Source organism: Stegastes partitus, unplaced genomic scaffold (assembly GCF_000690725.1).
Source record: "Stegastes partitus isolate 25-593 unplaced genomic scaffold, Stegastes_partitus-1.0.2 Scaffold123, whole genome shotgun sequence".
NCBI classification, from domain to species: Eukaryota; Metazoa; Chordata; class Actinopteri; family Pomacentridae; genus Stegastes; species Stegastes partitus.
Window position 1 is genome coordinate 591,182 of NW_007577854.1, and position 14,052 is coordinate 605,233.

Sequence of the window (14,052 nt, forward strand, 5' to 3'; positions counted from 1 at the left end):
ATGACTGTGTCTCCATCTGAGAGGAAAGAGGAGGACAGAAAGATGCAGCGAGTGAGGAAAGAACAGAACAGGAGTCAGCATTTTAGGATTTGTGGAACTTTGTCATGTAGCTGCTGTGAAGCACACTGACTCCAATCACCTATTGTTTCATGTCTCGTGCAATCACCCTTACATTAACAGTTAACACACAAGAAATTAACTTTAATTGGCTGTGACATGACACATCCATAAATGTATATTACATAGGTTCATTGGGTCATTTAAACTGGCTTTTCTATAATGGCTTGCCAAACCAGCAAAGGTAAAGAAAAAAACAAAAAACATCCACTGCTCATTCATCTTTTCAGAGAGAAGTGAGAGAGTCTTCTTTGGGATTTTTTATGCTGAATTTGGGGCTGAAAATGTTTCTTCTACTTTGGTGTTAAGGATGGCCAACATGACAATATGTACCCTCTGATATTTTATCATCAAAATGTTGGAAACCTGTTTTTATATGTATGTATATATATATACACACACACACACAGATCTTGGTGGAAATCACAAGGAGGACAGCTTTCTAGATATGTATAGGATTTTTGCATCACTGTGATAAAATATCTTGTTTGTTAGGTGTTTAATTTATTAGCTTATAACTGTAAACAAAAAGACACATTTGATTATTTTCTCCATTCATACCCTGATTGACAATTACATTCTGTACATCATGATGCGGTGTTAAGTAGGAGATCTTTTTTTTTTTTTTTTTTTTTTTTACAATAATAATAGACTCAGTTAATGTCAGTGTATCAATACCGCTTCCTTGTCCTACCGACTGACGTCAAAATCCATCGATCACAACCCCTTTAAGGAGCCATTTGCACTTTCTTGACAGGCTGAAAAACACCTATACCCTCCTATAACCACACATGTAAATGTTATCCTGAAAGACATCCCAAGTCTATCATCACGTCTCCACATCAGTGTTTAAGAGGAGAAATTAAGCCTGAGCCAAAAACAGTCAGTGTCAAAGTCACTGTCTAGGGAGCCATTTCAGGGGTCATATTTAAAGGTGATGCGGTCAGAGGGGTGACGGTGTAAAAGGTCAATAGGTGAGAGGGGTCAGGCTGTGATGACCTGTAGTGTACCCCCACCCTCTCCTCACCTCTCCTTCTCCCTTCCTTTCCTCCATCCCTCTGTCCCCAGTGTTTCAGCAGGATTATGGGTCTCTCCTGGGGACGGAAATCGGCTGCTCCTCCAGTCTCTTCACCAGCCAGGCAGGACAGATGCAAGGTAGGTGGAGAGAGAAAGAGGAAGACAAAGCAAGTGATGGAGCATGTGTGAGGGTCCAGGCATCTGCACAGAAGGAGGAAGATGTAATGATGAGAAAAGATTGTGGTAGAGCACAAAAAGAGGAAAATGGAGGAAGAAGAGGAGACTGTAAAGGACCTTTAGTATAACGGATGAGTGGACACATAATATGAGGACAAGATGCACATTAGGAGACACTGGAATGCTTAAGATTGATGACAGGGGAAGGAAGAGGCTGTGATACAGAGGGAAGGATGAGGAAAGAGGTGACAAATGAAAGAAAGAGGAGTTTAAAAAAGAGGCAAAAGGGGAGAGAGGGCTTCTGAAGTCTTGAGTGAGACTAAATAGTTTGTCAGGTCGGCTTAATGCCTCACTTCCCCAAAGAGGCTCCTGAGATTACCTGGACTGTGGACAGACATAACCTGTCAACACACAGCAAGGCTGATTGATGGAAGTGACAGAGACAGGTGTGTGTGTGTGTAGGAGATTTTTTTTTTTTTTCCCTGTGTGTATTAAGGTGTGCAAGTGTGGGTTTCTGTGTGTCTTTGGGGTTACAGTATTGAATTGACCTCTTCCCCGGGGAGAGAATAGACTCAAGGGATCAGTAGTAGTAGAGCTGTACTCAGTGTGTCAGCTTAGACTGTCACTTAGATAGTGTGTGCCAGTGTGTGAGAGGGAGAGAGGAGGGCGACGCTGAAAGAGTCAGACCGAGTTAATTTTATTGGTTGTACATGAAAGAGAGACTATTTTTTCTGTCATTAGCTTCATCAGCTCATGTCATCTCATCCTTGCCTTTCACATTCAAAGTAAAATATAATCTTAACAGAAAATTGGAGCTGCTCATTCCACATTTGCACTGTATTTAAGTACAAGTTGTCAAAGGAGAATTCAGATTTATTACAACCCGAGTCATATTTTTGTCATTTTAACCATCGTTCCTATCTGTAATAAAAAAAGACCCTCACCAAGTTAATTGCCGAGATCTGCCAACGCGATGACATTGCGACAGAAGTCCACTGGAAAAAGAAATGAGCAGAAGCACAAGACAATCATACGGTTTTTTAAGCAAATTTCCAGATTAGTCAAACTTACTTGGAAGAGAAAGTTCTTTTCCTGTCCAGTGAGAGATTATTGCGTACATTGTTGCTGCTCTCACTTTCAGTTTTGCCCCCGATTAATGGTTTAAAAGCTGCTAATTAATATTTTTTTTTAAATATATGTAACAATGGATCAAATGACTGTGTAAGTCATATTCTCAGTTCTTGTGAAATACCAGTTTCATCAAACACTTTGTGACCTAAAAATCCTCAAAATGAAAAAATGCAAAACATTTGAATGAAGACAGCAGCTTATTTTTGCTGGTGGACACAGTGGCATGTTTAGCAGCTAAAGAGTTACTCAAGAGTTGGTAGAGACAAAATACAGAGCTAACAAGAGAGATAATATTTGACTTACATTGATCATGTGGCCAGAAACATGACTCCAAATGAATGCTAATGTATCGTATCGTCTGGATTTTATTTTATTTTATTTAAAGGCAAATGTCTGCTAAAACATTTGTCAATTAATACATCAGTATTGTTGCTTTTGAAGTGTACCAAAATGCAGGGTTTAGTAATCGAATTTAACTTCATTGTAGCTAGTCACCTTGTTCCCAAATGCTGCCGCCTGATAGACAGCAAACCACAACTAATAGAAATGAGGACAAAAAACCTGTAATCAACTGGAATTCTCATTTAACTTTTTTCTAAATTCTATATTCAGTTTTTGCTGAGTCTCTTTTAGGAGCGTTGAAAAAATGTGGGTCTGTGTTTCCTCCCAGGGTCACCATACTACTACAGCGCAACATCTCGGGGGGCCGGCCCTGCTGCCACTGCCACAGCCTCCGCCTACGACCGCCACTGACCCCTCCTGCAGAGAGAAGAGGAGGGTGAGGAGCGGGAGACGAGGGAGGGAGGGAGGGAGGGATGGATAGCACCAGCACTGCTCAGTACAAACTTGCCTGCGCACAGACTACAATGAGGAAAAGATCTCAAATCTTTGACCTCAGTGAAGTTTTAATTTTCTCTGTTGGTACCAACAAACACACTCCTGGGCTGGAGCACAATACTGTATGGGTGTACGTTATTGTGAGGATATAGGACCGATGTTGTAGACAGGTACATTTTGGAAATTTGGACCCTCCCATAATATATCAAGGCTTGGTATCCCTAGCTTGTTTTTTCATCAATAAACCCAAGAAGGAAGTAGATGGTGTGTACAGCATTAAAACTCTCTGTATTGTGATCTTCTGAGTAAAATGTTGTGTTTTCAGGTTATTTTTCTTTAAATCATTTGAGCTGGTTAAGGCAAAATCACTTTTTCAACCAGTATTTTTATGACCCGACATTAATCAGTTTTCTATGCCATGCTACAGTAAAGTAAAGACAATCCAATCCTCACAACTGTGAATGACCAAAATCACCCATATCACTATCACTCTGTTCTCTTTGCTGTAGATTCAACACATTTCCTCTGGGATCACAATGTTTAATTAAAGGGATACCCTCGTTTTAATGGGAGCGTTCAGTGTCAGTGTTCGCTATGCTCTGCCCCGGGTTGTTGTAACTGTCACACTTTCCATTCTTGCGAAACATAAATGTAGTGAATTCCTGAACTTGTTTTAAAGCAACAGATCCTTGATTTCAAATGGGTAAAATCAACTTGGTGAGTAAACTGAAAACTTACCCAAATCCAATTAGAAACAGTTCTCACATGATACAATACACAGTACTACTGAATCAAAAAGGCTTTTAAAAAATATAACCTCCAACTACAAACTCATTTAATAGTTGACTGTAGGTAGTAGGCTAATCAACCAGACATGCTAACATTGGCAACTGTCTTGAGTGCAGATACATTTCTTCTGCTGTTGCTTTACTATTTTTGATTTGAAAACAGCTAGAAGATAAGGCCACCATCCAAACTCTTTCAGTGCTGTGTGACATTCCTTTTACAGCACACCACAGAAGCAAGTGGAGAAATCCAAAGCTTAACTGTCCTATCATATCTAATTATGGTTGCAAAGCCATGATTGTATCATTGCTGTTCAGGGGTGGGGTTTAGCGAACAGCTAATTTTAGTGGTTAAATGTGATTTCCCAATTAGGAAAACTGTATCCTCACATCATGGATGTATTAGGGAGGGAGGGATACTGGATACCAAAGCTGGTGCCTCGTGCATGTGCCAATAAAGTCTGTATAATTCAATGGCCCTGCCCACAGCTCCCTACTCTGCTCATAAACTTTACATAATGAAGCCATCCTGAAATTAAAACTAATTTTTCAAGGCACAGGAGAGATTTTTACAACTATAAAAGTCCTAGATTCATTACAGAAAACATAAAACCCAACCTTGTTGGTAACTGGATTAGAGATGCCCTGTTTACAGACATGTCTTTTATAATGGTGGGCTACGGGAAAAATTAAGTGTGTTCCAATATCCATACTATGTAGTAGACCAAGAATTTATTTAAGATTTAGTATGATCTAATTCATAATCTCTTGCACAAGTACAAACAAGCTTGAGCCGCCCAGAGCACACAGACAGATAACATTTTATTTCATACAACAGATTGCGACTGTCAAAGTTTAAGGTGCAATAGTATGGTAAAGTATCATGTCGCAGCCATATGCATACTGCACAAAACGGTACGTACTTTGTAAAGGCAGCTACATTACGTGCTTAAAAGAAAATGTATGTGATTTGGAATGCAGCCTTACATTTTGGGCTGCAGAGGTTTTTTTTTTTAGTTGCAACAATGCAAGTGACCACTGGGAGAAATTGGCAGCAACGCTGACTGGCAGCGCCACATCCAGCTCTCCTAATACATCCATGCTTCACATCCACACTTACATCTGAAGTGGTGTGAATACTGCTGATCATCAGACAGACCTTTCAGTGAAGCACAGCCTAAAATATGAGCTCTCTGCTGTAAAAACAACAGTGTACATGTTCACGTAAAACCAAAATCAACTCCACCAGGTTATGTTACTGTTCAGGAAGGTGCTATCCTGCCTCCCCAGCCAAGATTTAGTGCTGTTCAAGAGCTATTTATAATGGAGGAGACAGAGTAATATATTAAGAAGCTTTTCTGCGCTGCACTCCGTGGTGAGAGTGAATGCCTGTAATGATTTATAATAGTGTCACGCTGTTGTGCTAGAATAGTGATGATGATGATGATGAAGATGCAGTGAACTATGAAATCTGATAAACTTTCAATATAAGAAGAAGTCTTTGTTTATAAATGTGATCAGATTGCAATTTTCTTGTTTATAGTTTGTTTCCTGGTATCAGTTGACACAGGTGCCATTTAATAAGACGCCATTTTTAGCTGCTTCCGACTATTCAAAAGAAGAACCGGGAAGTGGTGGCACCCTCTCTTTCTCTCTCTTTCTCTCGCTCTTTCTATTTCTCTCTTTAAACTCCCCAAAGATGGGCCCCCCCTAGTGGATCGGCTGACTAACTACAAAAGCACAAAGAGACTCAATCATCATTTAAAGGCGCCATTATACTTTTTCTGACTTCTTTTCTGAACCATGAAGTACTTCTTATTATTCTCCCCTTTCTGAGTTAGTGTCCTTGTGCTATTTGACATCCTGAAATTGTTTCTATAAAAGCATTGCTTTCGTGAAAAAAAAAAAAAGTGAACGTTTTCATTTGTTTTGTTTTGTCTCCTACATCAGTTCTGCGCTGTGACAATGCATGACACCAGGGTCGAGGCCTTACCCATCATGTACAGACAGAGTAGGACAGATTTGCCCTTCAGCACTGATCTGAAATCAGTGTGTTTTCCCTCCCGAGTATCTGAGGGCCCACGATGTTGATCTCCTGAGAGGGCAATGTCTTCCTAAACCTGTACGTAGCTTCCTGTTTCAATTTTGTCCATACAAGTCTTGTACAGTAATCAGTGAAAGAGCAGAGAAGTCACAATGTCAATAGCAATTTCAATTATTCACATTTGAATTTAGATTTTAGTGATGAAGCTTTCGTTACGATGAAAAGACATTAAAGGTGCGTGGTGTTGTTTTAGCCATTGTCTGCGAGTGTTTACACATCTTTTGTTCTTTTGTTCATTTGTTTGGGATATGCGTGGCTGACTGTAGCGCTTCATTGCTACTATGTAGTTTTTACTAGCTAACAGATTGGAGGCACCAAATCTGCAGTGTGAGACATAAAATATAGCTATATAAACATACTATAACTATGAACACTGAACAAAGCTGTTAGTTTCTCAATCTTTGTTGTTTCTGGATTTTTTGAAATAGTAATAGAGTGGATCCTTTTACATTTGTAGACCTTAAAAGTTGTGCATACACAACTCTAAAGAAGATTCTTATGACGGCTCACCTGCTGTGCTGCCAGTGTGCACCGCAGCGGGAGCCCTTCCTTATTTCTGTCTTTTTCTCTTGATCCTTCTGAGGCATTATTGAACCTGAACCACACCAGCTGAAAACAAGGACAGTGCCTTTAGTTTTATATGTCAACATCCCCCTGACTGACCACGAGTCACTAAAACGAGATTCAGCAACCCTCCCTGCAACTCCTTTAATAAAACTCTGATTATATGCCCATGCAAACACAGGGTTGTAGATTATATAAAACCTTTCACAAAAAAGTAACAAACAGTAATTTTAGTACCAATATCAGATTTCCTTCGATGCATCGACAGTAACACTGCAGCTCTGATAACAGAACACCGATCTAACGCCATCATAGTCCTGAAATCTCCCAGAACTTGAATTTTTCGGTCACAGATCTGCCGTAAGAAAAGCAAACACATGAGCAGGTAAAAACATCTTATCAGCAGTCTGCGAGTTTAGCAGATAGCTACAGCAACAAAAACAGAATATATTTCAAGAAAGGTCTGTTTTTATAGAGTTAATATAAGACTTCTTCAGTCGTGATGCCCAGTAGGAGAACACTCAGTACAGCAACTAGTATTGTTATTGTTCTGCTAACTACTATAATCTAAAAATTGCACAGCTGGACCTTTTGGACCAATCATCATTCTGCTATACAGAAAAAAAAAACTTTAAATATTACTCTTGGGCCGTACTAAGCCCAGGATGCAGCAACAGTGCCCTTGCAAAATAGTGTCAAAGGGAGCTCTTCTGTGCAAAATACTTTTTTTCCCCCATAATTGTAGGGCAAGCATGCAAGCACATCCCTGTTAGATGGTAAATGTTGTAAAGACATTGTTTCTAGATCTTCAGAACCATTCACTAAAACAACCAAGAAGGCCTATGTCCAACTTAAAATGGACAGTTCAAGTTAATGGATTAACAATGAAACACAAGATACGTAGTTAGAAAACAGAAACTCAGTATTTCACTGTTTCTTTATTTAACATCTATGTGACATTTTCCAGTTTTAAGACTAAAAAGATCCAACTATCCAACGAGTGCATATTTTCTCCTCATAACAATTGTTAGGAGCACCTCTGTGACTGAAATGTCTAAATTCAGGGAGACATCCATGCATGGTCATAATACATGCATCAGGGTTAAACAGGACCAACCGGCTTGAAAAGGAGTGAACACTGAAAAAAGGCACAAAATACAGAAAAAATAGCCAAGTGAGTGACAGACATCTGTAGAGTCTGTTCATTAATACTGTTTTCTTTTTTTTTCAACAACCAAGCAACTTATTAATGAATCACCCCCTTTGTTCCAGAAACCAACACACACACACACACACACTACTATAAGCATGACAAAATATTGATTGAAAGTCGTTCTCCTTGAGGAGGTAAATCCAGTCGTGCCTCCTGTGTCCACTCACATGAAGCAGCGACATCAAACAGGCCAAACTCGACGCCCGTTACCGGGTGTAGCCAAGAATTCAGTGATACATTAACAAGATTATTTGTTAACTATGCATCACATAGTGACACAGCTTGCCTTGCCATTGCTTTGACCTGACTGGTTCGCATGGGGAGAGAATGAATCTCAATGGCCTGCAGCCGTTTCGATTGGCAGCTGTGACATTGACGGCGGTGATGAGGGGGGGCTTGTCATTGTGGGTGGTACTGTAGAAAGCGACGGCGGGCAGAGGCCACACACATAAATATAAGTACACACACTCACTTCCCTCCCTTTGTCCTTTGCGAAGTGGTGATCGCCCCTCCTCTTATGCCCCTGCGTTCCCCAGGGGAGGCCAAACCTGCTGTGCCATCAGAAGCTCATCCCGTCTCTTCTCTCCCCCTCCCTCGGCCCTAATCTCATCATATCTCATGCACTCGTCTTCCCCCGTCTCTCTTCTCCTTCTCCTCCTGTAGCACTGCCACACGGCCAGGATTAGGAATATTAAAACTATTCTGTTGATTTCAGGCCTGTGACCTTCCTCAAAAAGTCCTCCGTCTTTCTTCAGACGGCCCCATTAATCCTTTTTTTTTCTCTCCTTTCTTACTTTTCTCTCTGACTATTCAGACGTGATGCTCGCTGTCCTGTCAGAAATTCTGCATAGGAATGAAACAGGGTGTTTTGTGCCAAAGCGAGGTCATTTCAATGGCAATATTGCTGTCGGTATCTTCATTTGGTCAAGAACATTCTGTGAGATCGCATCTCATATTCTGTTTTCTTGCATTCTCTTTTTTCAAGTAGCTATAGAGCATTTAAAAACACAAAGAAACACTAGTTTCAGACAAAGACATTTCATTTCCAGCACTTCTGCAGTTTACTGTCCATGAAAATAAATTGCATCCTGAATTTTGATCCCAGCTCCAAGTCAAATAGGAATCTGAAATAAATGCAAATGAGTTTTTTTTTCTTTATTATGATTTCTCACCGAGTGTGCACTGCCTGACTGTATCTCAATATGAATCCATGAAGATGGCTACTGCCTTCCTAAAACCTGAGGGGAATTCAGCATCACATCTTGACAGCAATTAGTGGCACAATCTGTTTCATGCTTGCTGATATAACTAGGCTCTGGACAGATCTCATACTGAAGTGTTACAATGTTCTGTACATCTTAATATTATTCAACTGTGGAAGAGGAGTAATACACACGACTCAGCCTACAAAAATCGACTGTGCTTTTTAAGCAGATGTTTCAATCAAAAAAAACTGAAAAAAATAGATACATGATTTTTCACCTTACTGTGGCCTTTCGTGTAACAATCTGGAGTTTTTTTTGTGTCCATGGCTTCCTATCTGGGGTGTTAAAGAGATATTTATATCTGTGACGTTTTGGTAAAAAAAAAATAATGAAAAAACGAACAGACAAATGACAGAAATACACCAGAATGCAAAGAATAAATTCGATTCAAACAATTCTGCTTGTTCTATTCTTCAAAATCAAAACGCGACGAAAAGAAGACATATCTGTAACATTCACCAAAGCCTGTGATGCCTGTTTTAAATGATAGATTCTTGTACAAAAAAAAAACATATAAAATAGCAGAAAAGACTTACAGATACAAACACAAAATGAAGATAAGAAATGCCTTCAAATATTCTGGAGGGGAGGATTTTAAAAAAAAAAGTAAAAGAAATGCTTCTTTAAGAAAATGTGTATGTTTTTTATTCAATTTTCTAGTAGTTGCAAACAAAACTTGGTGTTTTTTCTCTTTGTGTGTTGTGTGTTGTCTTAATATTTGAATGTATTTTACTGCAGTGCGAATTTGCCAAAGATATCATATCACTTGATTTTTCCTCTTTTATCTTTTTTTTTCTTTGTTCAGTTGTTCCTGAATTGTGATCGGTTTTGTTCAGAAAAACTGGAAATAAATGGTGAATTTGATATTATGCTTATTTTTTATATTTCTATTGTTAATATTATTGTTATTTTATTTCCTGGCTTTGATTTTACTGTGAAATATTAAATTGCAGTTTGCTTGATGCATCTCTTCATACTCAGTCTGTGTACCTGTCCATCTGTCCACCTGAGTGACTGTTGTTGGTGAATTATTCCATTTATGTACCTGTAATGTGAAACTAAGAAGTAATTATTTGTAAATATTTGCCATAATTTTATTGGTCCTTCAGAATAAAAAATAATTTTTTGGAAGTTAAAGCTTCTGTGTGAGTGCCTAGCTGCACATTTACAAGTTTTTCAGGACACACATACACACACACACACTCCTTTCTTGTGCGAATGCCACATTCCTGTAGATCCAGCCTCAGTCTGGACAGTCGGGGTTGTTGCTGACAGAGCTGCTGGTTATTTGTGTCTCTGTGTGACCCCGCAGCGCTGCTTTCATCCCGCGAACACACATCTCATCTCACCCCTCCTCCTTCTTCTCACCCCACCACTCTGAATGGAGAGTCCCAGTGCTGCAGTCTTGGCTGCTGGCCGAGTCCAGGAGGGGGCAGAGGTGTGTGTGTGTGTGTGTGTATGTGTGTGTGTAGGTGTGTAGGTGTGTGTGTGTGTGTGTGGAGGTGGGGAGGAAGAAGGGGGAGAGGGGTGATAATAGGACACAAGCCATGACATGGCGACAACACGCCACACACACAGAAAACAGCACATACCCAGCTTGAGACACAGGCCAGGCTGTCCGCAGATTGGGTGCCTGCCCAGGACACCAGAGCAGCAAACAGCACTTTTGTGTGTGTGTGTGAATGTGTGTATCTGTACTTGTTTTGGGTTCAGGCCAAATAAACGCAGCCCTGTAAGGTTGTGTAAGAATGCATCATATGGTGAAAGCGAACAATCAGTGTTTTATTGCAGCCATCAGGGCTCCACTAACCTGCTGGGGAGCTCCAGGGCAGAAGTGAGCCGTGGACCCAGAGGACAACCAGGATTTATAAAGCACCTGATGGAACAATGTGGGTTTTTCTTTCATATCTGCTTTTAGGTTTCTTTACTTGTTACTTCACATAAACTTTTGTGTTCCCTCACAATATCTTTTGCATCTAAAAACACTTGGTGGCATTGACTTTAAAAGATTTCAGCATTTAGCAAGATGCTAAATTGGAGGATCTGATATTACTGGAGCTTGACTTGTACCAGGGATGAAATATGTCTTGGCCTCCGCTGCTCCAGGTTTTACAATTGTTTACCATAAAACAATGTCTTAAGTATGTGAGGGATTAAAACTATAATTTCATGAAGTAAAGGATAGATGGGCTTTTGCCGTTTTAGTTTCATTGTACTTTATCACTAAAAATGTACATTTAATGAAGTGATCAAAAACTGGTCGCCCTGCATCTACAATAACAATAAATAAACCGAGAGAGAAAAAGTAAATTGAATAGGCACCATTCACATAGCAATATATTTAAGCTGATTTAGTTAGAAATAGGATTCTGAAAGATCTATTTACCTCTTAAATCCAACTTCGATTTACCTGGCAGAGGAGCCCAAGACGTTTTGCCAGACTTCATAAAATAAATTGTCTTCAAAGTAGCAGCAGACTGGTGGATGTGAAGCTTTCATTTTGCATCCCCTGAAAAGCTATGCCGGTGGACTACAAAAAATTTGGCCAAATGTTGACTGTCAACAATGGTAGTCTGACAGATGCAGCGCTGATGTGTGATCTGTCAGATCAACGTCTGCTTGAAAACCAAAGGTTTGACAGTGCTTGGTTAGTTAGAAAGCAGTGCGACACCCTCTGCCCTCTTTACTCTCCTCCTATTGCTTCAGATTACATAACATGACTAACTACTGACATGTTCTACCTCTCTTTCTCCTCCTCTCCTCTGGCTTCCTATACAACGGCAGAAGACAGACAACAGTGGTACTTATGGAGGCCAAGAAGTCATGCAAATTAACGTCAGTCAGCATCCTTACATTTTGGCCCTCCAGAGCCCCTGTTGGGAGGAGGCGTGGGGCCAACTGAGTATAATTGGGCCTCAGATGATTAGTGAAGAGGGGCTCATGCAGGAGAGAGAGAGGAGGGGAGGAGGAGAAGAGATGCTGAAGAGGTATTAGGATTGAGAGAGCAGGGGATTGGAATCAAACAGGAGGAGAAGAAAGAGAGAATCTGACAAAACATACAAAGGAAAAGGATGGAGCAGGGCTGAGCTAGTACACATGCTGCATATTCATGATTTCTGCTGTGTTGGCATCCTCATCTCTGTGCCGTCTTTACTTTCTTTTCTGTTCTTTACTGTTCGTCTTCAAGTGCATTTGTCGTGTACAGATGCAGAAACATTACTGAGGATGGGCAACAGGCTAGTTAATGCCATGCATTACTCCTATGTATACATTCATTTGGAGGATTTGTTGGTTTGTTTCAACTTACTTGTGATAGATGGTGCCATTTCTTCTCTTTCTTCTACAATGGCTTTAAGATGATTGGAATTGGTCAATATTACAAAACAAATGTGAGTAGTCACATGACCATATAGTTTTGATCTATCATCAGCCTGGAAAGTCAGTAATGCAAGATTCTGTAAAATGCTGGATTACATATATTGTGGCTTAACAATACTTTACCCATCGCCCAAGTTGTAAGAAACCACAATTGAAGAGTTCATTTGTAAAAACAGATAACTCAATTTTTGTAGATTTTTAGAAAACATTTTTTGTTGTTGTTGTTTGCTTGAGATAATATCAATCAAACTGAAGTTAAATGGATTTGACTGAGTAGAAATGACAAGACAAAAATAGAGATAACTTAAGCTTGATTGATATTGTCTCAGGTAGACGATGGAAAAGTGGGTTTTCTGAAGGTTTGTGAAGATGGAGTTATCTGTTTTTGCAAATGAACTCTTCAATTGTATTTTAATATCATGGGCCCCTATTAGTAACTGAAGTTTCTCATTGCTTTGAGATCAAATGTAATTGCATCTTAAAGCAGTTTTTCCCAACAAGAGGATGACTTCTGATTCTTTTTTGTTTCTTTTTTTTGCTGTTGTTTGCATCATTAGATCCTGATCGATTGTGTCTCTATGTCAGGGATCATTTGTAAATACAAGTAAAATACTGAGTTTCCCACTGCGCTGCAAGTATTTAACAAACTCAGAGGAAAGACTCCTACAAGCAGCTGGAACCAACAAGTTAAACTTCCACGGCTGTTAAAGCTCTGAGGTCTGTGTGTGCACCTCCATTAAATAAACTGGGACTTTTGTGCTTTCTGTAATGTTTGTGACAACTGAGCATCATGTAGCTGTGCTTTCACTTGAGCTGCAGTTGCATTCATGGAAACTTTATAAGCCACCGTACGTCGCTAAAAATATTGAGAACTGCTGGAGAAAACCAACCTTGAAAGTTTCTATCTCACTTTAGCTTGTTATAGCACAGCAGCCGTTTCCACACACACCTTGAATCATTTAGGTTTTTATCACCGTGCAGCTCAAGCAAATGGAGTCGGTCCTCTGCTGGTCCGACTGTTGGCTCATCATATGAAGACAAACTCTCTGACACATTCACAGTGGGGGAAAAAAATCTGGTTTGACCTTATCACGGAAGACATTTGGACCTCACACAATGAACCTCTACATGCTTCTCATTGGCCTTTACAGCAGTGTCCATTTTCTCTCACACACACACACACTCAGGAGTCACAGAGATGCATTTGCACAGTGACAATGGTATAAATGTACAGACTTGTACAAGGTGCTTATGCGCTGTGTCTCACTCATTAAAGTTCCGGACACCAGACACGTAGTTCCATGTAAAGTTTTTTTCCCCTCACTCGGCCTGTCACTCATGATCACTCTCTCACACAGATACTACATGTAACAAATGTCAGACGTCAGCACAGTGTGTGTGTGTGTGTGTGTGTGTGTGTGTGCTCGGATGTCGGACCATTGACAGGCATGGAAGCAGCTTGTT

General features: G+C 40.0%; 1 protein-coding gene across 5 annotated transcripts in view; it reads left to right on the plus strand.

Annotated features, from left to right (window-relative positions):
• The window catches only part of pax5 (paired box 5), a 63,086-nt gene extending 52,739 nt beyond the window's left edge, over positions 1-10,347 (plus strand). For 3 of the 5 annotated variants that reach the window (XM_008278426.1, XM_008278429.1, XM_008278430.1), the window contains one exon: positions 1,186-1,510. In XM_008278426.1, coding sequence (XP_008276648.1) covers positions 1,186-1,439 — 254 coding nt within the window. In that variant the 3' untranslated portion in view covers positions 1,440-1,510. Of the gene's footprint in view, positions 1-1,185; positions 1,511-3,112 lie in introns of those variants that run through there. The other 2 variants (XM_008278427.1, XM_008278431.1) reach the window with 1 other exon arrangement.
• Positions 10,348-14,052: the final 3,705 nt, after the last annotated feature.